This window comes from Penicillium odoratum (assembly GCF_028828045.1).
Source record: "Penicillium odoratum strain IBT 22623 chromosome Unknown utg000005l_segment0_segment0, whole genome shotgun sequence".
Taxonomy (NCBI): Eukaryota; Fungi; Ascomycota; class Eurotiomycetes; order Eurotiales; family Aspergillaceae; genus Penicillium; species Penicillium odoratum.
Window position 1 is genome coordinate 3,647,625 of NW_026643147.1, and position 13,305 is coordinate 3,660,929.

The following is a 13,305-nucleotide window of genomic DNA, read 5'->3' on the forward strand; positions in this document are numbered from 1 at the left end:
TCGCTATCAACTTTTTTCTTTCTTTCTTGGACTGCGCCGATCTTCTCAACATTTATTGGTACAAGTGAAACTCTTAGCGGAACATTGTACATATCAGTGCAAGAACATATGATATGATACCAGAAATATCACAGAATGGAACAGAATAATACAGATCATTATTCATTCACAGCAGCAGCACCACCACGGCCCCGGCCACGGGCTCCATTGCCACGGGATCCATTGCCACGGCCGCGTCCTCGGCCGCGCCGTTGATCCACCCCCTGGGGCGGCGGAACTTGGTTGTAGCTTTGAGGTCGGAAATTGGGATTGTTTTGAATAACACCCTCGCCAGGATCGCTGTTGTCAACGGAAGTATACCCGCCTCTACCGCCTCTTCCTCCGCGGTTGCCATTAGTAGGAGCGCCTCGACCACGCGGGCCACGCGGGGGGCCCCCATTGATGTGAGGTCGGAATGGCAGCGTAGTGGGCTGGCCATTGCCGAGACCACCACGTCCACGGGAGGCATTGTTTCCAGAGACAGCGCCCTGGAAGGAACCTCTCAAGGGTGGAGGAGTGGGTGCACTCTTCAGTCCCAGGGGCGCACCATATCCCGGAACCGTCAGAGGGATGGGGTCCTGCTGGGGTTGCTGGCTTGTTGCAGCACGGGAGCTAGTGACCAATTGCCGGTAGGACAAATTCAGGACCGAAGACGCAGGAACTGTCTGGCCACGGAAAGGTGAGCAGCGCTTACCGAGATCTGTGCCGCTCATGAAAGAGACGTCAAAGACCACATCAAGCAAAATCGTCAGTGGTGTCCTGGTCAGACCCACCACGGTACCCCGAGTGGCAATTGGAACCTTTCCGGAGTTCTGAGCGTACACGACCCGATCACCGAGCTTGAATGTCTGGCTTCCAAGACGATGCTCGACATCCTCGGGCCGAAGCAGGGCACCTCGAGGGACACCGCGAACCTTCTTTGGCTGCATCTCAGGAAGAGACTGAGTCAACTCATCGGCGTCTTTTTGAATGAGAAAGACGATATCAGAGTCTAATTGCTCAGCTTCAAGAGGAACTCTTGCAAAGTCCTTGGCCTCAACAGCCTTTAGCCAATCGCGGATCTCCTTGATCTTCGTAAGAGCAATCTCCGCCGGGTAGAAATCGGTAGGTGAATAACGGTCATTCTGAGGGTTGCGCTGAATACCAGCGATGAACTCAGGGAAGGTAATCATGTACTGCTGGAGCAGATTGACCGCCTTCTGGCTGAATTCCCAACCAGATTGACCACGACGAGAATAACCAAGAACTTTCTGCTTGCGAGCCTCGAACTTGAGGTTCAGGCCCAGGTTGACACGCTGACCCTCTACGTCAACAGAGAAAGAGGACGTGATCTTGGCTAGCACCAGCGGGTTGAGGCGCAGATTTCGTGCAATAGCATACGAAGGCATGTAGGGGCAGGATCGCTCAGCCTCTGCAACATGCTTCCTTCCAAACTCTGGCTCTCGGCCTTTCACTGCTGCGACCAACCCATCCACCTTTCCATCAGAGTGGCCAGTCACATGGACAGGTCGTCCATAGTTGAAGTCGCCCAAGAAAAAGCAACGAGAGTTTACAGGGAACTCTTCTTCGATTGGAAGAGCCTCGCGCTCAATAAAACGCACATCAGGGTTGACGACGTCGTCAACCACCACCTGAAGAGCATAATCGGTTTCTTGTCCGGGAATGTCCGCGAACTCCTTAATAACGGCACCGTCATCAGTCTTGATCATACCTTTCAACAGTTGAATATGGACCAAAGACTCGACACCTCCAATAATGATGCCCAGCCGCTTGCTGTAGTTGCTTTCGATCTTGTCTGCCTTCTTCTTCCATTGCTCAATTTGCTGAGGGGTGTGCGGGATCTGTACAGGATGCTGCTCGCCCGGTGGGAGAATGTAGTCAAACAGCTCGTCTGAGACACGGACAACTAGGGCTTCTTGCAAATATGGGTATCCGACATGGACTCGCTGTCCAAGCTTTGTCTTGGCCAATTCAATGCCGGCACGACTAGATGGGTCCAGAAGGGTGATGACCTGACTTTCGTTGCGACTTTCCTGCTGGAATACACAGACTCCATGGAAGCCCAATTGACCGACACGAGGCAGAGTCTTCAGACTTGGGAAGCCGGCCAGGGCAGCATCACCCAATTGCACGCCATCCATCAGTCCATGGTATGGGACCAATCCGTCCATAGTAGGCAGTTCAAAGGTATTCTCAATACAGCGGCAGTTGGGAAGATCAGGGAATACACCAGGCATGGAAGAAGGGTAGACGAAGTTCACATCGGGGGAGAAGGTGAATTTCAAGCTGGCTCCAAACCCGTTACGAGCCTTCTCATCAGGGGTCAGGAGCTGTTGTCGGGTTTTCATGGCGTCCAGGAGGCGTTTTTCGTCAATGAAAGGAATCTTGACCACGGCTTCCCACTCCATCTTTTTCCCGTTCATGTCCAGATCGAAATCACGAGGGTAGAAGTCAATGATGGGAGATTCCGGCGAGGTCATCAGGTCCCAGTATGCAGTAGGAACGATCTTCTTACTGCGGTCCGGCAGGACACCCATAAGCTGCTCGAAAGGCCGGAAGGGCTGGCCGAGTCGGAAATTCATGTCCACACCCAGTCCTTTTGTCACGTCTGTTTTCCCAGTCAGTAAAAGAAAAGAAAAGAAAAGGTAAGAAAGGAAGATATAGGAACGGCGTCCAAAGCACTAACCAGAAATCATGGGGGCATAGTGATACCGGAAGAACCAGGACCACGATGCGATACCCCGATAGTAGTAGAATAGGACCCATTGAAGACCTTGCACATAGTTTTCGGCAAGCTTTTTCAATTCCTCCTCATTGTCGAGTCCCCATCCGAATTTAGTGCGATAATAGTTATCTCTCCACTCATAAAACTTCTCATCATACTTCTTCTTCGCCGCTTCTTGTGCTTCCTCGGCGGTCATGTCCTGGACCTTAGCCTTTTCATACTTCCGAATAATACGCTGGGTGGCCAGGGTGGCCTCCTCGTCTTCGAAGTTTTCTTCATCATCGCTGCCATCATGCTCGGGCTCGGGCAGCTGGAGTCTCATGAACCGATCACCGTTCTCATTTTCTGTGGTAGACCAAGGTACTCGAAGTTGGTCTGCAAGCTGTTCCACAAAGCCACGATCACGCGCCGGTAGCGTGGAAGGGAAATCCAAAGGTTTCGCTTCTGATCCCTTTCCAGACCGGTTCAGAACGTATTGTTTTATCTTCTTTAGAAGATCCTTTTGCGAAGACGTGATCGTCAGTTCTTTCGGGCCCTTCTCCAGTTCGAGCGAACCGTCATTCTTCTTCGATTTGACCCATTGGGCATCGGAGTTTTCGGCCTCAAAGAACCGATGCTCGAAAACACTCATCGCATCAATAAGTTTTCCGAGGCGCTCCAGACTGATAGTACCCGCTTCGTTGATGTAGCCACCTATCTTGGGTAAGACTTCCTTGTAGATCTTGAACATGAGCGCCAGGGCACCCTCGTTGATATGCAGATTGGGCAAATTGGGCAAGAAATCATTTCCCACGAAAAATGCCATGAGAATGAAGTCATCAATAACACGCTCCATATCAAACGGGAAGCTTAGAGTTCCTTCTTGCTCTAGCTCTTGGAATTCCAGTTCCAGATACTCCCGAACCATGCTAAGATGCAAAAGATAGAAGTTCTGATGTTCAAGCTCCTTGGGCTTTTTCTGTGTCTGACGGCCAAATGTTACCTCCTCTCGGAGAAGACAGAAATGGGGGTCATGACTGAGAAGACCCAACATGATCAGATCCGCATCCAAGCCATACAGACAGTGTCGCACGTTCGGGTGGTAACCCGGTTGCGCTTTCGCTTGACGAATGTATTCCATGATTTTGTGCTCGCCTTCTCCGGGAACCTCATGTCCCGAGAGCACAATTTCCACTCCTTGCCAATCCGAATCTTCCGAAATCTTCTTGTTGATGAAGTATTTCAATTGTTGCGTCAGTCTTGCCATGAACCCGGTACCGGGTGTGATGCAGTTGCTGTCGAATGGGTCTTCTTTCGGCATCTCCATGCCCTGGGCGATTGCCTTCTCCTTCGCATTTTCAGCGTCAAGCGCAGTTCGGAAGCGGCGTGCACGTTGTTGATTCATCTTAGCTCGTGGTGCAACACCATCGACAGCCATGAAAAACAGCTTCTGTGGCTTGATCTTTCCAAACAGGTGCTCGATATAGTTGAAGATCGCAATAAACATCTGCTCTTCCGACATGCGGAACGTCGGGGAGTCACTATCGCTGTGTGTACAGTTGTGAATAATACCGTTCATATCCAGGTATAAGCTGTCAAATTCGGGAATACGGCTCTCCTTGATGAGCATGGAAATGGCGGGATACCGCTCACTCAGCCATCGGAAGAACTTCGGAACACCCATTGTGGTTGGTTGTGTTTGATGGAGGGTGAAACAGCAAATTAGTTCAGAAGGGAGTGAATAGAGTCACTGCGGCGTGGGGGTGCGTTGCCGTGGGTTGGTGTGGAAGGATGTGGATGCGTCACAATCAGCGGGGAATCATTCAACATGTAACAACCGTAATCTCGTAATTCAACAGAATGAGAGAAAACAAAACAAGATCAACGCCAAATATCCCGCAGATGCGAAACACAGGGGAGGATACAAAAAGGGAATGGTAGACAAGGTTGAAAGATGAAAAGATGCAAAAGAGTAAAAGTTGCAAAGTTGGGCCGTGAAGCAAGCTCAAGTCATTGCCAAGCAATAAGTGACCTGTTTAGGACTAGCGCCTGTCACCCGCCCATTAACGCGGGTTTCGCGTTTGGAATCGCCCTTCTCTTCTCTGCTTTAAATTTCGTCTTTTATTTTTAAGAAACTAGTCGTCTTAACCCACAAGTGGCTTGGTCGCATCAAAATCAACATAATACAGTGCGCAACATGGACTACGAGGAAGAGAACGGTATGTTGGCTGGGTCTAGAAATTGCCTGCTGGAAATCTCCGTTCTAATTGTGCTGCAGCAGCGGTGGAGGAGCAACAAGAGCTGAAGGAAAGTGAGCACAGCAACGAGAAGATTATCAATGAGGGTATGTACCAGCATTATGACTGTCTCTGTCAAATGTCGCCCATTGGAGTTGATGGCCAGGGCTAAATCGGACTATTCTCTTCAGAATACAAGACATGGAAGAAGAACGCACCATTTCTGTATGATATGATCTTGAGCACAGCTTTGGAGTGGCCCACCCTCACAACCCAGTGGCTTCCAGACAAACAAGAGTGAGTTCTTCAAGCTTCCTTTCAATCCAAGCTTCAGTGTAGGGCTAATACTTGGTCCAGAGTCCCCGATAAGCCTTATTCCACTCATCGTTTGCTCATCGGCACCCACACAGCCGGTGATGCTCAAAACTACCTTCAAATTGCCCACATCCAGCTTCCCAACCCAAATGCCCCAAATCCAGAAGATTACGATGAGGAGCGCGGGGAGATTGGCGGCTATGGCGGTGGGCCCAAGAAGCCCCAGATGGAGATTAAATTCAACATTGCTCAGAAGATTGACCACAAGGGGGAGGTCAACAAGGCTCGGTATCAGCCTCAGAACCCCAACATTATTGCGACCATGTGTACCGATGGTCGAGTGATGATCTGGGACCGTTCAAAGCACCCCAGCCAGCCCACTGGCACTGTGAACCCCCAAATGGAGCTCCTTGGACACGAGGCAGAGGGCTTTGGATTAAGTTGGAACCCACATGAAGCCGGTCACCTTGCTACGGGTAGTGAAGACAAGACTGTTCGACTCTGGTAAGCCAATAATCTCTCATGCATGTCGAGACGGCACTCACCAATTACGTAGGGACCTTACAACATACACCAAGGGCAACAAGGCCGTCCGCCCCACCCGCACCTACACTCACCACTCTTCCATCGTGAACGACGTTCAGCACCACCCTCTTCACTCATCTCTCATTGGAACTGTTTCCGATGATATCACCCTTCAGATCATCGATGTGCGCTCTGCCGACTCTACCCGTGCGGCCGCGTCAGCGGAGGGCCAGCACCGTGATGCTATCAATTCTATCTCCTTCAACCCGGCGGCAGAGACAATCCTGGCTACCGGTTCCGCAGACAAGACCATTGGCCTGTGGGATCTCCGAAACCTCAAGACCAAGCTCCACTCCTTGGAAGGCCACACGGATTCTGTGCAGTCAATCGCATGGCATCCCTTCGAGGAGTCCGTTCTGGCTAGTTCCAGCTATGACCGGAAGATTATGTTCTGGGACCTCAGCCGTGCTGGTGAGGAGCAGACCCCTGAGGACGCGCAGGACGGTCCTCCTGAGCTGTATGTAACCCATTATTGCTTTATTTTCATCCTATTCCGCTTGACTAACTTGATACTCAGTCTGTTCATGCACGGTGGTCACACCAACCGTCTCTCCGACTTCAGCTGGAACCTCAGCGACCCATGGGTGTTGTGTTCGGCTGCCGAAGACAACCTTCTCCAGGTATGGAAGGTTGCAGATGCGATTGTGGGTAAAGATCTGGAAGATGTCCCGACTGAGGAGCTGGAGGCATAATTTAACTCTATCCTTCTCTGTTTTGTTTGAGTTATGTGCCAATACTTATTACCCTGCTATGGTTGCCGGCGAAACATAGGGTCATGTAATGAGGAGCAATTGAAAACCGGATTATCAATTTTGCTTTTAATCGCCTATAAAAATAGGCCTCTTGCCTACCGAAACAATCCATGTACCTATAAGCGCATGAGGGCGGGGTAGATATTCTTATTCATCACTAAACCCTTCTTAGACTAGTTACTACTAGGGTTCTGGTCCTCCAAAAAAAAAGTTTGCCACACAGTCTTCTAAATTGAATTTCTCGATTTTAATTTCTATCTTTAATTCACGTAGATTCTTGTTCGAATATTTTCCGTCTATCATACGAAGCACAGTCTACTTTTTCAATATCGTTATCGGAATCCCCCAAACACATGAAGCTGTTTATTGGTGGATAACCAAGGCGGTGTCAGGGATGATGGTGACTTATTTCGTGAAAGAGGCTTAGCGTACTCTCGGATGGCCGTTGCGTCCAAAAAAAAAGTAGTCATCCAAGCCCATGCTGACCTTATAATCGGACTTTTTGAAGTCAATTTTTCTTCCCTTTTAATTTCAATTTGGCTTGAAAGATTACCCCACCAACCCTCTGTTGCCAATCATCTTAAATTTGTCAATATCTCCGATTTCATTCATCATGAGCTCAGGATCGCCCCCGGGCTCGAAGCCCTCTGCAATTCCATCCCACATGTTGAATGGTAGCTCTCCTTTGCAGTCATCCTCAGGCTCTGTCTCAAGCTCTGGCACTGGAAACCGAACGCGGGATGCACGTGAGCGTGAGAGTCTCAACACTTCTATCCGCTCATCTTTCGCTCCCAGAGTTCCTGCGGGGTTGGGGTTCGATGTTGAGAATGCTCGGCCTGCCCCACCTGGTGATGCTATTGCCCGCGAAGACGGGGCTACCCACGGCGCTCTGTCCATCCGGTATGCTTCAATTGCGGTTTTCCGATGCCAATTTTAGTTGCAGATGTTCTAATAAACTCATAGTGGAAGACCGACCTTGAATGATCCTCCCCGCGATCCCCGGGATGAGGCCGCTCCATTGACCCCGCCGACGACGGTTTCCCGCCCCGCCAGCCCCTACACATTGAACCCCCCAGTCGATTTTGATGGACTCAGTTGGCCTTGTAGGTGTCTCCAATTGCCACTTGGTATTCAAGCAATTTTACTAATTACACCATTGTTGCAAAGGCCCCGGAACCCGGCAGCGGTTGGAATCTACCCCGGAAGAAAACGAGGAGCGGATCAAGAAGCTGGCAGGTGCTGTGCGAACAATTTTGGAATGTGTTGGAGAAGATCCTGAACGTGAGGGTCTTCGCGAGACTCCCGAGCGCTACGCCAAGGCTATGCTCTACTTCACTAAGGGATACGAAGAGAACGTGCGGGACCTGGTCAACGGCGCTGTTTTCCACGAAGATCATGACGAACTCGTCATTGTCAAGGATATTGATGTGTTCTCACTGTGTGAACACCACATGGTTCCCTTTACTGGAAAGGTATGATTACTTATCATTTTTATATGTGCGTGGCGAATAGTAGTGCTGACTATGTGGGGCAGATGCATATCGGTTACATCCCGGATCGCCGTGTTCTGGGACTTTCGAAATTGGCCCGTCTGGCTGAAATGTTCTCCCGCAGACTGCAAGTCCAAGAGCGCTTGACTAAGCAAGTGGCTCTGGCTATTTCGGAGGTGCTGAAGCCTCGTGGTGTTGGTGTTGTCATGGAATCCTCGCACCTTTGCATGGTTATGCGTGGTGTGCAGAAAGTTGGCAGCACCACTACCACAAGCTGCATGCTAGGATGCATGCGATCAAGTGCTAAAACCAGAGAGGAGTTTTTGACGCTCTTGCATCGCAGATAAATTCTCCCACTCTTCATCTGTGCCATATGTTTCCGGCTTGATCCGAGCTCGGAATCCTAGTTACGATCTTGGAGTTGGGGTGTGACCTTTCAACAGGTTTGTTTAATGTTGGTTTTCATCTTTTGAGCATGAGGCTCTAGCGGGAATTTGGTTCTTTTTTTTCTTTTTCCTCCTTTCACCAAGTTATCTTGGTTCTTGCATATACCACTGGCAGCATTACTGGATCCTACACACCCAGGCTGCCTTTCAACACCTTACCCACTCGTTTAAGACCCAATCTAGGGTCTAGGGTCATGACTTTTTTATGTCGCTGGATTTTATGTTCTGGTTCACAGATAACAATCTCTTCGACTTCATGATGTTTCAACATTTGCCGCCAATTCGATGGTTTTCTGTGGTTTTTCTTTTACTGGGGTTTTGCTTTTGGAGACTCAAACCCTCTCGGCGCGCCGGCCAGGCTGTTTCAACACTTGACGTTTTCATTAATGTACTCAAAAATTTTGATAATATGGCGCTATAGCCATGTTGCCTGTATTCATTGATATTCATCCTGTTCATGTACTGAATGATATGTACGGATATATCTAATCTTCCATCTTGGCAACGTGTAAATCATAGTTTGCATCTCTATCAAAATGTCAACGGATACATGTACCTACAAAGACTCGGAGCAAGCTTAATCTTCCCCACTAGTTGATACATCTTGATGGTCTGTAGATGTGGCACCATGATAATCTACATATATACAAACAACTAGAAAAATGACAATTGAACATGTCATGTACTTTAACGTAAAAGGTTGTCAATTATCACATAAAGTACGCCTTATTTCCAACATGGAACCTTGGAAGGGTTTAAAAGGATCACTGGATTGTCTCTGTGGACTTGAAGAAGACCTTTTCTTATGATTAGGTAGCAGCTCGGCCTCTCTAAAGAATATTCCCTTATTCAAGGTTAATCAGCGTTGTAATATATATTAAGTGGGGGTGGACATTCACTGTTGTTTACACTAGGCTGCGACGAGTGAATAACTCGTAGTGAATGACCGTCAGTGAATGACCGTCAGTGAATGAGATCCACGATATCCTCCACCTTATACTCAATATTTCCCTCCACCTTCCAGATATCTTACATATTCTTTGCACTTTCTACACAATCGTCTTTCACTGTCCTTCTCTTGTGAATCTCTTGTGTCACAAGCTGGCTGAGCTTGTATCCCATTCTGTGAGTAACTGTTGATGTTGACGCGAATCTCCTGAAGAAGTTTCAAGGTCACCTCAAGGCAGTTCTTCTTGGAATTGTTATATCTAGCCAACACGAGCATGATTGCTAATATCATAGAGACAGGCAGTTCGCCCTTCTTTAAGGCTCCTGTGAAGGCAACCCAAGAAATCATCAGCCAGTTACTAGTTCTGCATACATTTGAATCAGTACCAGATTAAAGGTCAGTCATATCTCGATGTCTGACATTCTTCAAAGCAATATTCGAAGCCGACGGAACGAATTGCGCCCTTCGTGTACTGGATCAGATGAAATCCGAATGGCCTCAGATATTGAGCTGAAACAACATAGACCCCGATACTGACCAGCCATGTTAGTTTCAGCTTCACAATACCGATATGGAAGACCTCAACGCTCAAAAGGGACCTGTTCAGCCTGCCGATGCCGAGGATCCCGCCGTTCCAAACGCTTCTACCCAGATTTCTATTGCTCAAGTGGTCGATGGGCAGCATGTCAGCACTCCCACCCCAACTTCTCACTCTGATAGTACCCGGGTTATTGCCACACAAGACACATCCACTGAAGGCTCTGCTTCCTTCTTGATGGCGGCTCAAGGTGTCCCCGCTGACAATCTCCGTGGTCAAAATTTCGGATCTGGTACTGTGGTTTATGTCGCAAGACCACCAACTCGCAACACGACAATTGATCCTCCCCAGAAAGTACCTCAGGGCTACTCCACTTCAGAGCAATCCATCAATGCCTCAGGTCTCCAAGGCGTTCCGCCTCCAGGAGATCACAACATTAGGGCTGTTACTCAGAGCGCCAATACCTTAAGTCTCATGCCACTGGGCCCTGGAGTCAACCCCATTGCTGACCACACTGTCAACTCCCTTAGTTATCTAATGAATTCCGAGGCCAATCAGAGAAATGCAGGTGAAGGTCTTCATCCATCACTCTCTGCAGCGAATACCCACTCGCCAGGCGTTAGTGTCAGTATGCCTTTCTACCCACCGAACAGTGGAAATTCCTCAGCAAACAGTGGGAATGAGCAGGCTCTTCCGATTCCGAATCCAAATCCGGGAAACGTTGTCGCAGGCACATCCTCCTCTAGCCACAACCGGCCAGGTACTTCTGCTGCTCCCCGCGCGGAAGATCCTGTCGCGGTTGCTCTTCTGGAACACATCTATTCAGGGAGGGGTGGGCCGTTTGATGCCCTTCCGCATATGAGACGTCGCAACCAGGCTCAAGCCAACGCCCAAGATGATGCTCGAGCCCACGCTGCTGCTCAGGACAACATTACTGTTCAGGCCAACGCCGCTGCTCAAGCTGGTGCCGCTGCCTATCTCAACTACATTGCTCCTCGGACCGTGTTGCAGTCGCACAATCCGGGCCAATCAACTCACGTCCCAAATCAGCCTCTTGGTGTGCAAGCCTTGATGAACCGAGCTAATCAAGCTCGTAACGCTCGGGCTCGGAATCCCAGGAATCATAGCCAGGGTCCTGTTTTCGACCCTAGAGACGCTGTAGCTGTTGAGCTTAGTAATAACATTGCGATCAACTCTCGGACTATAGCCGAGCACCGTGGTAGAGTCCAGCACTACGCTTCAAACTTTCAGCGTGCTCGCTCAAAACCGCAGGCTCAGCGTGTTCTTCAGCAGGGTCAGCCCCCAATCACAACCCCAGCCACTGGTTCTCAGCCTGCAACTCCAAGCACTGGTTCTCAGCCCGCAACCCCAACCACTGGTTCTCGGCCTACAGATCAAGACCCAGCGAGCGCTAGTGGAGAGACCCAAACAACCAACAACGCGTTTGATGGCATGCTCCAGATCATTGGTGAGCAAGATACTCAGCTTGCAGCAGCCGGGCTTGATCGTCTTGGATTTCCTGTCGAAGTTCCACCCCGACCGACCCAGGTTTACTTACCAAACGATATGCTCCAGGCGTACTTGATCCGAATGCAGCTCATTGGTGGTATCCCCCCAAATGAAGTCATACGTATGGACAGCCATACTACTCAGCAACGGCTGCGGTACGGCGAGAGAAGAGCCAGCAATCCTGCTATCATCAATGTGAACCGACGAATCGGTAGATTGGAAATTCCATACATACCCCCTGCACGATTCACCGGTCGCCTTGAACCCCTTCCCACTGACACGGAAGGTTGGTACCCGGCTGTTCCTGAAGATGTGCAGGCCCTTCCTTCTAGTGCTTCTCTTCCCCCGCCTGATGACAGCGGTGGAAACAACACTGGTGTTTTTGCATCTGATACAGAGCTTCTTCAGCATATTTTCCCGGAGAACACCCAGCAGGAATCCGACAATGACGTTATTATGAGTGACTCCAACAACACTACTCCGCAGTCGCAGAACAGTGAAGACAGCAACCCGACTGATTCGGCGGACAGAGAATGTATGGAAGGACTTGAGCCAGGAGCGAATTGAGATATGATGCCATTCAATGGTTTGACAGTCACGTTCTGATACAGATATGGGAGTCGCAGGACTGACAGATATGACTTGCAATGAAGTGAAGAGAGAGGTCCATGTGGAAAAAATATTTATTTCATAGCTTAATTATTTTACCCCAAAATCATCTATTAGTGCTGGCAGCAACCAAAAATAAAAATAAAAATAGAAATCGAACTAAAAATTGTACATGGGCTGTTATCATAAAGGATTCCTACATCGATCAAAGCCACGTGATTTGGCACGTGATCGATCGAAGTCCCTCCCGCAACCTCAGCCTGACGTGACATCAACACCACTTTCATGTCCCACTCGCCCCATCAGATCGTCGCGACTGAACTTCCAAGCATATTTCCCAAGTACCCCGTTCTTGCTACTTTACGGCGCTCTGTTTAAAATCATCTCTCTTGTCAATATACTGGATGCATTTGGAGTATTAAGCCACAAAAAGCCAACTCATCCCGCACGGTCCCAGGACGAGGGCCAGACAGCCAAAGCAACCCAATCAGCAACACAGTCAAGCACCTGAAGTATGGACAGCATACAAACTCACATCCACAGTCTTAGGCCAGCAGTCCGTTTTTTTCGGTTCTTCCTTACTTAAGATACAGCGAGGTTAGGAAGGGGGTGTTAGTGAACGGGCCTGCCATGTGTTCTTCCTTTACAGCTCTTCACAGCTCCTCGGCGAACTGCTGAATTTGATGTCAAAGGCGGTTGATTGAGTTTCGCTTTCCTGTCACCCTGACATGGAGTGCTCGGTGCTTTTACCTCCTTACATCTTGCGAGTTTCACGCTCTCTGCACATCAGGGTGATCTGCGAGGCTTGAAAATAGACTCGACCCTGCGGCGCACATGGCAACTTTTTCAGGACTTCGGGGGGCAATTTTGGAAAAATTGGGAGCAATCGTTGATGGGGACTAGGCGATGGGATTCCCTTGTCAGATATACCCTCCCTGGTCTAACCAGATGGGATCTTTTCGGTTTCGTTATGTTTTGGATTTTCTTTTCTGTTTCGGATAGACATGACTTTTGTCTATCCGCCGTAAACCATGACCAGCGTGGCGGCATTGCAGCGTATGGTGGATCTTTTGTCTTTTCCTTATTTCGAACCGACGGCATCAAGTTCAGCAACTTGTCAGATCACTGCTCA

The 13,305-nt window shown here is 49.3% G+C and overlaps 4 protein-coding genes across 4 annotated transcripts; 3 read left to right on the plus strand and 1 right to left on the minus strand.

Moving 5' to 3' along the window:
• Positions 1 to 158: 158 nt before the first annotated feature.
• N7520_006903 (chromatin-binding exonuclease XRN1) lies at positions 159 to 4,427 on the minus strand (the record flags this gene model as incomplete). The annotated part of the gene is made up of 2 exons (XM_057140837.1): positions 159 to 2,647; positions 2,726 to 4,427. 2 exons carry the CDS (start codon positions 4,425 to 4,427, stop codon positions 159 to 161), a joined length of 4,191 nt encoding a protein of 1,396 aa, XP_056994843.1.
• Positions 4,428 to 4,940: 513 nt separating this feature from the next.
• Positions 4,941 to 6,572, plus strand: N7520_006904 (WD repeat RBAP46/RBAP48/MSI1 family protein; the record flags this gene model as incomplete). The annotated part of the gene is made up of 6 exons (XM_057140838.1): positions 4,941 to 4,962; positions 5,022 to 5,087; positions 5,172 to 5,277; positions 5,338 to 5,799; positions 5,852 to 6,337; positions 6,398 to 6,572. 6 exons carry the CDS (start codon positions 4,941 to 4,943, stop codon positions 6,570 to 6,572), a joined length of 1,317 nt encoding a protein of 438 aa, XP_056994844.1.
• Positions 6,573 to 7,245: 673 nt separating this feature from the next.
• N7520_006905 (GTP cyclohydrolase I) lies at positions 7,246 to 8,469 on the plus strand (the record flags this gene model as incomplete). Its single annotated transcript, XM_057140839.1, has 4 exons — positions 7,246 to 7,532; positions 7,596 to 7,735; positions 7,800 to 8,104; positions 8,167 to 8,469. 4 exons carry the CDS (start codon positions 7,246 to 7,248, stop codon positions 8,467 to 8,469), a joined length of 1,035 nt encoding a protein of 344 aa, XP_056994845.1.
• Positions 8,470 to 10,088: 1,619 nt separating this feature from the next.
• Positions 10,089 to 12,131, plus strand: N7520_006906 (uncharacterized protein; the record flags this gene model as incomplete). The annotated part of the gene is made up of 1 exon (XM_057140840.1): positions 10,089 to 12,131. The coding sequence occupies one exon, from the start codon at positions 10,089 to 10,091 to the stop codon at positions 12,129 to 12,131; it is 2,043 nt and encodes a 680-aa protein (XP_056994846.1).
• Positions 12,132 to 13,305: the final 1,174 nt, after the last annotated feature.